The sequence below is a fragment of the Gobio gobio genome, assembly GCF_949357685.1.
Source record: "Gobio gobio genome assembly, chromosome: 10".
In the NCBI taxonomy this organism is placed as follows: Eukaryota; Metazoa; Chordata; class Actinopteri; order Cypriniformes; family Gobionidae; genus Gobio; species Gobio gobio.
This window is the reverse complement of record NC_137116.1, coordinates 20,185,250-20,197,595: the sequence shown is the minus strand read 5'-3', so window position 1 is coordinate 20,197,595 and position 12,346 is coordinate 20,185,250. Positions and strand designations below refer to the sequence as shown.

General features: G+C 36.1%; 1 protein-coding gene across 1 annotated transcript in view; it reads right to left on the bottom strand.

Annotated features, from left to right (window-relative positions):
- Positions 1-12,346, bottom strand: part of mtor (mechanistic target of rapamycin kinase) — a 479,149-nt gene that overhangs the window by 349,023 nt on the left and 117,780 nt on the right. Inside the window, exon 13 of the mRNA XM_079827620.1 lies at positions 2,968-3,173. Within this exon, the coding sequence (XP_079683746.1) occupies positions 2,968-3,173 (206 nt within the window). The remainder of the gene's footprint in view (positions 1-2,967; positions 3,174-12,346) is intronic.

Genomic DNA, 12,346 nt, shown 5'->3' with positions numbered 1-12,346 from the left:
CTTATGAACATGTGTCCCAGGTTTAGCGAAAATATCTCTTTCCATTCACAAGTTATAACCATTTTATAGCGCCACCAAGTGGCCAATTGTCATGATTTTTTTTCACGTGACCTCAGAATGAGCTCATGAACATGTGTCCCAAGTTTTGCGAAAATATCCCTTTCCGTTCACAAGTTATAACCGTTTTATAGTGCCACCTAGTAGCCAATTGTTGCGATTTTTTTTCAAGTGATCTCACAATAAGATCACGAAGATGTATCCCAAGTTTAGCAAAAAAATCTCTTTCCGTTCACAATTTATAACCATTTTAGTAAAAATGGCCCTGGTGCCATCAAAGATTTTGGTTCCCCTTATCGACCGTTAATTGAAATTTTGAATTTTTTGGATGATTATTGATTGTCCGACTCCAGAGAATAGTCTTGCAGTGGTTTGGTTCCAATCGGGCCAAAAACCTAGGAGAAGTCAGCAAAAATATGTTTTAAAAAAAAATGCAATTTACTCGAAATTGGCACCTGAAGGGCGAGCAAATCGGAGGTAGCCATTTTGTCTGGCTTGAGCCACAGATTCCAACGATATAAGACACTTGATCCTGGGACAATCGGTCTAAGAGTTATGAGCAATTTTGAACTTTTGGTTGCTGTAGCTTTTTGCCAGTTATAGCGCCACCTATGGTCCGATCTCCATGAAACTCTGCATGCTTCCTCACCATCATCCTTTGGGATTTATAGGCTTTTGAGTGTATTTGGCCACGCCCCTTTTCTAAATGACCCTGTTATAATTTCATGCTTGAACCCCTAATAATAATAAAAACCCTTACACTTCGTGCTTGAACCCCTAATAATCATAAATTGTAAATGCTAAATCCTCGATATCGATAGCTGATGCATTTGATAGGCTATCTCTCTATTATAGGTTTTTCGCGCATATTTCACTCGTACAGTGAGCAGGCAAGTCGCGCTCGACGATCCGCACAGTGTGAGCCATGGTGTGAGCACATAAACCGTGAGCTTTGGCTTTACATCGCATGCGATCTACTCGTACAGTGTGAGTAGGTAACCTTGCTGAAATCGCACCGTGTATGCCCAGCTTTAAGCAACTTGCATATTTCGAAACACCTCTTCAATGCCATCATTCAAATTGAAAGAGTGGTGTTTAGTTGCAAGGTCTAAACACCACAGCACCTCAGCTCGCAATGTAGCGGTGGTGATAGGGCATAGCGTCTGCAGTCTGACGTCTGTCACGCACCTGTTGATGATGCTGCTAGGACTAACGTTACTGCTGGCAGTGGTTTGAAATGGGAGAGCAGTCGGGGTTGAGGGCAAAGCCGTGGAGGTTGGGGTCGTTGATCCATCCGTAGCGCAGAACATTGATATGGAAAGCTGCTCGCTACGTCCGCGCATCTTGGTGGCTATTTGATATGCGATTTGACGCCATTCAACCCCACCCAGGTTATATTAATTGTCTTCTTGCAGACGTGGCAATAAGCCTCGCGGCTGTTGCAAACTACTGGCCCAAGCCAGTCTTTAAATCGTGAGTCCTCCAGCCAGAGGTCCGAGAACTTCCATTCAGTAATTAAAGTATGGAGAAATGCAAGCGAGCTCGCAGCAAGCCAGCCGGGTACCCAGTTTGTTTCAGCGCACAAACGAACACCACCTCACATGATATCGTGCAGGTCCTACTCTCAACATATAAATAAATCCACACAAATTTTAGAAAAAAAAGGCCTGCACTTAACACACATTGAAAATGTATATTAAAATAAATTGGGCTTGAAAATTGAATACCTCGTCAGATGACGTTTATTACTTTTTAATACTTTTTAATGCCCTTGATTTTGGCTAATTTCATTTAATACCTTTGACAACCCCGCGGACACCCTGCATAATGATTTAATTTCTATAGGCTATATTTTAAAAGAACAGAGTAGGTAAGAGAAGCCTATGTTCTGAAGAACCGTTCATGTTCAGAAGGAAAGTTCAAATTCAGAGGAACAGTTCATGTTCAGAAGAAACAGTCATGTTGAAGAACTGTTAATAATAAAGATTGAGAAGATTGGATCAGTTGTGCTCTTTTTTTGGAATACATGAAACACTTTTTTTGTGGAATACTTGATGCAGCCCAGCCCTACCCAGAGTCTACCTCCAGCGGCCCCCAGGTAAATTGAGTTCGAGACCCCTGAGGCCGGTTGCATAAACCGTTAAGACTAGTCTTACAAGTTAGACATACATTTTTTTCTTTAAGACTGTTCATAACTTTTTAAAATCAGTTACATAAAAACAGACTGGCCTAATTTGAAACGAAAAGTAAGACTGAATGCTGAATTGCCTAACTGCTAGTGGGTCATACTAGATCTTAAGACACTGTCTTAACATAATGGCTTACTTTATGCAACTGGCCCCTGGTCTATTGCCACTGTGCTCTCAGTTCACTTAGCGTGCTTCACTTATTAGCTTGTGCACAGCAGCTATACAGTTGTAAATATTGAATTTATGCTTAATATTCTGCTAATTAGATACATTTACTGCATATACATCTTTAATCTCTAATATCTCCATATCTCTGTTCTGTTGTTTGTTGTCTTTGTCTACTATTTGTATTTCTACTATTCTAGAATAGTCAATTCAACTAACAGTACCCAATAGTACCTAGTAAATGATGACAATCAGTGGTTTACCTTTGAATGTGAAATGAGACAAATAAGACATTTTATTGTTAACTCAACTTGTAATACACTGTGTAATACAATAATAACAATATTGCTATGGTTATTATTAGTTTGGTCTTAAATTTTTTAATGCCGGTGCTAACAAATCATCTGTTGCTGCCACCATCTGTACAACTTTGTGGAACTAGCATCAACGTTTAGGAGCATTGAATATATATATACAAAGTGTATGTATAGTAGTATGAGTAGTATGGTAGGATGCCATTTTAAATATAGCCATGTACTATGATAAATATAAATACCTGAATAAGCATCTTGCGCAGGAAGGGCATGACAAAGGCAGGGTTCATACTGCTAAGACGGCCGATAGTGCAGATGGCTAGTTCACGGATCTCAAACACTTCATCATTAAGTGCCACAAACAGAGCCTGGAGGTTCTCTGCTTGTGCCAGGTGGGCATCAAAGCGTTCATCCAGGGAGGCCAGCACACAGTATCGAATATCAGGGTCTGAAAGGAAGACACATATACAGTGCACAGCATAAATCAGTATACTACCTCTGAACTTACAATTCAGCAATTTCTCTTCACATAGAAGACAAATAAAAAATATGGTTGATCAATTACCAAAAAAAAGCATGTCAATATTAATCAGGAAAATAAGAGTAAACCCTCCAGAAGTTACAAAATTAAAACTAAATAAAACATTTCTGGTGCAAGTTAAAGGATTTTTTTCTGATCAACAAGTGAATATGTTGAAATAAAAATTTAAGTAGGACTCCTTTCTTCGTTCCATAGAGCCAACTGAGTCATTCTTAGATTTATGCTGACAATAAAGAAACCACATTGAAGTGAATGGTCAGGAGATTTATTTATTTATACAACATAGGGCAAAGGCATAGGATTACAAAATCATTGTTGCACAATGGTGAGCATACTAGAAAAAAAGAATACAAAAAAATAAAAGGGACTTGTAACAAGGTCTCTGAAAAAGGGCCTTCAATTTAAGCTTTCATTTCAGGATGAGTGATTTTTGCTAAGAAAAGAGCAGAAAAATGCTAAGCAAATGTCTAAATGTGGCGTTCACACCGGACGCGATTCGCGCGAAGGTGGACGCTTGAACATTTTGAGTTTACTCGCTTCAATCGCACGTGACATTCACTGCACAACAGACGCGAATTCACGTCATGGGCGGGGCTTCTGCCAGAGGCTCGTCTCGTTGAGAAATGGCTGACATGGGCTGTGTTTGCACGTCTTTTTTTTTGTTAAAATCTACTGTTAATGTGTGACAAAACGTAGTTTTAAGACTTTTTCAGTCGATAATGTAGTTGTTTAAAGCTCAAATATGTGGTTTATTTATATAAAGAGTGCCTATTTGAACATTTTATGTGGCGTTTTCGGAGTTGTGAGCTCCAGCGGACAGCGGCGCTCAGCGCTCGTCAAAGCCGGCGAGGGCAACCTTTCCTCGGCCAGTCCTTCTGCCGCTGGCTCTGATGTCTCTGTGGTGTGTCTCGAGCTATAATTCGTCTTGTAACGGCCGATCTTTGGTCTCATGGATCTATAATTTGTTCCCTGGCAAATCGTTTAGACTGAAGGCAAAGAGAAGTTTCATTACTTTATATATTTAGGCTATAACTGTACGTTGCAGTTGTAACGTTAGCCTGCTAGCACTGACTTTGAATGTTTGACTGAATTGTTTGCTTTATTTCATGTATAGCTTATTACACCTTTTACTTATACTTTTGTATTATTGATCATACATAAACTTGCATTTAACAAAAAGAGACTGTGTTGCGTTTCATGTCATTTAATGTTATCACAGTGATAATCATATTGTCTGAACCAGATATTAAAGGGTAAACCCTAAACCAACTTTTTTTAGTTAATGATCTGTAATACTAGGGCTTTATTAATGCTGTTCATTGATTCGAGTAAATGTTTTGACATTTGAGTATAAAGTGTTTTAATTCTATAAAATATGGTGTAAAACCGCCAAAGTGCTGTCCTCTTAGGTTGAACGGTGGCTACTGCAGTTGAATTTTCCTATTGGACATTGTGGTACATCGTGACGTAGGATGGTACTTCCAACGACTCACTATCCGCGCCCCTGGCACGAGCTCACCACGCCCTCAGAAATGTTTCCCCCAATCACATGATGAGAACGGCTTCACTCCAGTACCTCATGTTACATGAAGTAGAAAAATTATGAATGAAACTCACTTGACACGTCAGGCTTTTCTTGCGATATTATTGCCGCCCGTCATGTGTACAGATAAGTTGTGTGTCATGTTCGCTTGTTTGTCCATTTGCAATCGTATCGTCGTCACTTCAGTTATGATAAAGACCCATTCATTTCCACACTGTATAAGCTTGGAGCGCCTAAACCTCCTCACTGTCTGTTTCAAGCGTCAGCTCCCAAAGTGTGTCCGAAAAGTATGATGATAAACTCCTAATACATGTTTGTTTCCTTTGGTTCCTCTTTTCATGATCGATATAACTCTCTAGTCTTGTCATATTTGTAATATTTTCGTTAGTTGGTCTGTCGTGCTTATACTAACAAGTTGTTCATGAGAACTGTTTGTGTTTTTGTGATCGTTATAACCATCTTAATTTTCCTGCCTTGTATCCTTCCCACACATCCTAAGGGGGTGGAGTTGGGAAGCAAGGAAGCACAAATAAGAAATGAGAAGCACCCATTAAATCTATTGTCCCAAAGCGAGAAGTATTTCACCCAACCTTAACACTACTGAGCACCATTTTGTAGAGAATTTGAGCAACACATCCCATTAAACAAGGAAGTCATCCTCCTGGAGTTAAACACGATAGATTTGACAATTTTTTGGCCTTCCAATACAAATGAAATTAGGAATTATTGGTTAGGATTTATTTATAATGCTGTTACTGAGCAGTACAACCCAAAAGTCAGTTTGTGTACAGCACATACGGAGGACCGCTTCCTGAACCTGGGAGAGTACAACGCTAATTTCTAATGTTTGTGTTCGGGATGTTGCTGTGACGGAAACTGTGTAAAGTATTAAGGAAATGCAATTTTGCATTGAAATAAATGTATAAAAGCACATTAAATGTAATTTAAAAGCAGCCTACTTCAGTGTAACATGTTACCATATCATGCTTAATACTTGAGAAAACTGCGAAGTGTGTGTGTGCGTGTGTGTGTGTGTGTGTGTGTTACAAATTTACGAGGAGCATAGATTTATGTTCGTGTTTCAGTTCTACTCAGACAAAAAAACAGTTCAAGATGAATAAATTTCAGTTCAGTTACTAAGAACCAAATGAAAATTTGTATTGATGATTGTATCTTGATTATTTTATATACTATTTTTGATATTTGCGATTTTGAAAATGGTTTTGATTGATGTTCCGACTCGGACTACCAAAATCTGAAGAGTGCCTGCCTGAAGGGCTACCAGCCATTTTGAAATTTTGCGAGCCCTGGTTTGTGTTTACAATTGCTTAAGCCTTGGAAGCTGTAGCTTGTGTTATGGAAAAGGGACTTTGTAGAAACTGGAAAGCAATCAAAGTGTTCAGACAGATTGGGAATAGAGGTATGTAACAATGTACAGTATGTGAAAAATAATGTTTTTTTATTTATTAAAGCATGTTAACCTATTCTAATACACCCAATAATCATAACGATGAACTTTTAAAATAGCATTATATGACCCCTTTAATAAATGTAAATGTTGTCCTCTTCTCACGAATTGTAATAATGATCATCAAGAAATAAAAGTAATAATAATGATGCATGTAACAATATTACAGAGTGGTTTAAATATTTTAAAACTGATAATGCTGCCTCTAATGTTTCACCAGCTGTTATGTGGGATGCTGCAAAGGAAGTTATCAGAGGGAACCTAATATCTTACACCTCTGCAAGAAAAAGGGCAACAAAGGAGCGCACAATGAGGCTAATGTCAGATCTCTCTTAATTTGAACAACTTCATAAACAGCATCCTTCAGAGGAGAACTCAAAAAAATTACACTCATTTAGAAATCAATTAAATATTTTTCAGACTGAACAAACCAATAAAAAGCTGTCTTTCACAACACAGAAGTATTTTGAATTTGGCAACAAACCTAGCAGACTATTAGCTCATCAATTTAAGAAGGAGCGTGCAGAACACACAATTAAATCCAATGGTCAATTGACTTGCAAAACTAATAAATCAAGCCTTTTATAATAAGCTTTATCACTCTGAGAACCCCTCTGATTCCAATATACAAACATTTTTGGACTCTATATCTTTACCATCACTGGAGGAGCAGGATAAAGCATATCTGGATGCATTACCCACCTCAATAGAGGTACAACAAGTTATCAGGTCCTTGCCGTCAGGAAAAACTCCTGGATTAGATAGATTCCCTGCGGAATTCTATTAGGCATTTTGGCCTCAAATCGAACCCCTTTTTATGCCAATGGTGAATGATTTCTTTGAGAACGGGAACCTCCCTGAAACAATGAAGAATTCTATTATAACTTTAATTCATAAGAAGGATAAAGATGCGACAAAATGTACGTCATATCGGCCAATCTCGCTACTTCCAGTCGATTTTAAAATTATATCTAAACTTCTTGCCAGCAGGCTGGAAAAAATTCTTCCCTACCTTATTCATTCAGATCAGACAGGCTTAATAAAAGCTAGATACAGTTCAGATAATATTAGTAGACTCTAAAATATAATTGATTACTCAAAATTGAATAATTTGCAAACAGTAATAGTATCCCTTGATGCCGTAAAGGCATTTGATTGGATAGAATGGACATTTTTATTTGCTGTATTAAAGATATTCTATTTAAGTAACATTTATTTTGTTAATCAAAAACTTTAACAGTAATACCGTAGGAAAGATTTGTACAAATAATTTTATGTCTGAAAAAATAATATTAAAAAGAGGCTGTCAAGCAATTGAACCCCTTGCTGAAGTTATAACAACCGTTTCACACATACTCCGTTTGCAGTGCGTATGCGGTGCGTATTTTTTTCCGTACCCATGTTAACGGATTACAGCTTTCACACTGCACATGGATGCAGTGTCAGTGCGTTCCAGGAGCGCTGTGTCTGCAGCAATGCGGCGATCGTTTCCGCACCGAGTCTATTTTTTTGCTGTACTGGACGCGCTGAATTAAAGGGATAGTTCACCCAAAAAGTAAAATTCTATCATCATTTACTCACCCTCAAGTTGTTCCAAACCTGTATGAGTTATTTTGTTCTGCTGAACACAAAAGAAGATATTTAAAAGAATGTTTGTAATCAAGCAGAGAGAGCAACCATTGACTAACATAGTAGAGAAAAAAAATACTATGGTGGTCAATGGTTGCTCTATCTGCTTGGTTACACTGTTATCCCTGAAATTGTTTTAATTCAAATTATTTAGGTACAATAAACATAAACTCCAACAGATTTGTTCAATGACTAAATGTTTTTCGTTTGTTGTACGATTTGCATGATTTTTTTCATTCTATTTAATTGTTTAAATTAAATGTACTTAAAGAAGCCTATTTTAGTCGGTTGTCAATACAACGCAATACAAGGAAGATGCTGATTGGCTCTTTGAACTGAAGTCAGGCTGCAGCTGCACGCAGTTTTATCAACGTTTGCTGCAGTATAGGCCTTGTAACTTTACATTTTGGTCTCAAACAGCTAATACATTATTAATCCCTAATAAATTAGATGTATAACAGTTAGCCAGTAAAACAAAATGTAAGTTTAGGCTGTGTTTACACTCAAAAAATTATTTTACGATGCTGTTGACTTTATTTAAACAATTTATTTTGTTTAAGGTTTTCATTTTGAAATAACTAAATAAATCAACTGAAGATAAAAGAAGACATTACATTTCTGATGATCTCAGCAGAGGAGGATTAAACAACTCCACCAACAGCATTACCAGCTTCACACATTACTAACCAGACTGACATTATTTCTGTCTTACCATGATGGTGATGAGTGTTTGTTTTAGTTGGCCCTTGGCTCTTTAACATTAGTTTTTTTTTTTCCTTTGGCTGCTTTAACTATGTGTTTAAAAAAACACTTTAGTTATGCCAAGACAAGCCAAAGAGAAAATGTGATCAGGTGACTTTGCCTTATTGATGATGATGACATCATCATGTAGAGGCTGAATCACTAATCTCATTCACACTAAAATGTTCTGGTTATAGAGGTAATGTGTTATCAATTTTGTGTTTACGTAATGTTATTCTATAGCACGAGATCCAGCACTGTTATGGTAATTGAATAATATTCAAGATTTTAAAACCATGTAGTGCTCAAAAGGTTTAAATCTACGGCATTACTTATACACATGCAGACATCAAGAATCTGCGTATGAATCTCAACAATGGTGACAATGAAAAGCTTCATGCTGCAGTGCATGCTGGGTACCACCAATCAAAACTCCCCCATGGGTCCCAGCATGCATTGCGGCAAGAGCCCAACTAAAACGAACACTCATCTGCATCATGGTGACCTAAAATTTAAGTTAGTTTGTTAGTTCAATTAACTAAAAGTTTTTAATTAAATGCTGTTGAAATCTTAAGTACATTAAACTGGAAATGTTTTGTTTTTTCAACAAGACAAAATTAACTTTTTTAGGGCAACGAGTTTCCATAATTTTTTTAGGTTCAATCAACCTGTATAGGCTTACAGTGTACAAACATTCTTCAAAATATCTTCTTTTGTGTTCAGCAGAACAAAGGAACTCATACAGGTTTGGAACAACTTGAGGGTGAGTAAATGATGACAGAATTTTACTTTTTGGGTGAACTATCCCTTTAAAGTGACAGTGCATTGTTCGCATTAAAATAAACATGTATTGACGTGAAAATCTAGTAATTTCACCACAGACGCATATAATTTAAAGTATACTCTGTTTCAAAGTCAACACATTGCTTTTTTTCCTTGGTTAAAGCAAGGAAAACGGCACCGTACCTGGCATTTAGGTAAAAAAGGTGACATAATGGATAGCACTCGTCCTTTCTTCGAGGTGGAAAAACTAACTACTTGTAAAAAAAGATTTAAAAACAAAAGAAAAGACAAGAGTTGGCTGTTTTTGTCTAGCCTGTTGAACATTTTGATTTAAATTGTTTGGGATTTTAGGCTATAACCTATGTTTAAAAGTTTTGCCACTTGCGTGAGCAAGTAATATAGCTAAATCTAAATTGTATATTGTAAATCGATAAATACATTTAAAAAAGGGAGAAAAAAAAAAGATATAAAAGTATAGGTTTATCTTCGGGGGGGGTGTACAATAAACAGAACCCCAGATTCTATGCATTAAACTTTACTGGCTAAAACTTAAAGGAACACTCCACCGTTTTAAGAAATAGGGCTTATTCAACATCTTTCCTACATTTAGATATGTGGGCAAATGCATTTTTGTCTCAGTGCATGCACTGTTTTAGTTTGGCCGCTAGCTTAGCTTAGCATAATGAATGGAATCCTATGTTCCCAGCTAGCATGTCTCGAGTAAAAGTGATCCAAAAAAAAAAAACCCACCTAATTACTTCTTGTGGCCTGCGTATTCACAACAAGTACAAATAGCGATGCAGATTAAGACTAGGCAATTTCCTAGGCATATATAAACCCCCTCGAGTCGGTCGGGCCGGCGCGATCAGCTCTCTTTTTTTCTTATCAGTGCCAAAGAGACTCAAATAACTCTGTCGTTTTTTTTATCATACAGGCAAGTGTTATACATCATTTTAATCTATTAAGTTTCTATTTTTTTGTGTACAGTCACAATAAAAACAAAATGTTTTGCTTTTTGCAAAACAAAGAAAACACACATGATGCGCGATCTGCAGCCTCTCTCTGAAAGACGTTACATTCAGATAGTCTTCAGAAAAAGAACTCTAGCTTAGTGAACACATGTCTCACAAACATGAGTTTGACATTTGTCTAAAGAAACGCTGAAATGTCAGGTTTTAAACAATGTAAACCAAATCGAAAACATTTATGTAATCTGCTCGAAAAGCCATACATGTCAGTCACCCGCGAGCTACTTCATTATCCGGTAATGCGACCACGCTCGCTCTATTAAGATTCAAATACTGACGATCCAGAGTCGACGCCCACACATCAACTCATACAAACACATCTAGTGAAGCGCTGTAACGTTACTTCAGATACATCGTTTTGAGACACGTTTGAGCAGTAATCCTGGATTTATTCTACTCATGCAAAGCTGTTCATTTGTGAAAGCAAAGGACTCCGCCGCTGATTGTAAGGTCAGTTCATTCTGTTAGCATCTGTGAATATGAAATGCAAAAATACTGTTTAAATATTAATGCTGTTGCAACATTAAATGTCATACAGGCAAGACTGTTTAGACAAGATTTATTTGGCTTGTTTTGGACAGATTATAATGTATTGTAAAAGAACCTAGTGTCACATCAATAAAGCTTTTATTCGGAAATGACTGCTCAGATGCTATAAATATAGTACCAGTCAAACGTATTTTGCTTCATATTGATGTTTAAATATTATAGCCTAATGGTATTTTTTTTATTTAATATCAAAGTTTGTCAGAAATTATTCTGGAGTTTTGTTTTGTAGAAAGTGATTTTTTCGTTTTGTAGAAATAGAATTGCTTTCTTTAAAGAAAAGCTTTCTTGCTTTTCTTTATCCCGTGGTTTCTTTAAATTTCGTTTTGTATAAATTGTGTATAATTTTTTTTTTAGCATGAGACTACTTTTAAAAACATTAAAAAAAAATTGTACAAAATTTAGAAAAAATGCTCTTAGTCATTTTTGTCTTGTTTCTAGTCTAAATATTTAAACATTCTTAAATCAAGATGCATTTACTAGATAAGTACAGTTTTCAAATAAATAAGAAGAGCATTTTTTTAAGTGTAGTCAAATCTTTTGATAATTTAAAATATAATAGGCCTTTGTTGACTACATTCTAAATAAATGATTCTGGAGTTTGGTTTTGAAGAAAGTGCATTTTTTTGTTTTGTAGATAGAAAATTGCTTTCTTTAAATTGAATTTTTTTTGTATAAATTATATCTTAATTTTCATTATTTATTATTTATTTTTTTAGCATGAGACTACTTTCAAAAACAAAAAAAATAGTACAAAAAATGTAGAAAAAAATGCTCTTAGTCATTTTTGTCTTTCTAGTCTAAATATTTAAACATTCTTAAATCAAGATGCATTTACTAGATAAGTACAGTTTTCAACTAAATAAGAAGAGCATTTTTTTTGCTCTCTCAATCAGGTATGAAGCTAATTCATTATGCAGCTCATTAATGCGGGCTATTATGTTCTATTGTGCTCTCAGGAGATCTCCATCAATATTCATTAGATATCACGCCTCCTTGCATACTGGCTTTTTGAAGAAAAACTGTCTTACAAATTTTAAATCAGTGAATTGTTTTATGTGAATGAGTAGGCTCAATGATTCTCACATCAGTTTGAAGCAAAAACTCAATGAAAATACACCATGGAGTCAAAAGTCTTGTGAACACATATCTATTGTGTGTTTTGAGGCCTTAATTTTAAAACAAATATTTTAGTTTTTTCAAAAATCATGCATAAACATTTTTCTCTCAAAAATACAAGCATGTACATACCTGTTGCTTAGATATTATGGTAGCACAGTTTGTGCTGAATACAGTGTAATTACACTTTTGCCATTAATATGTTTATAAGCAACTGAAAAAA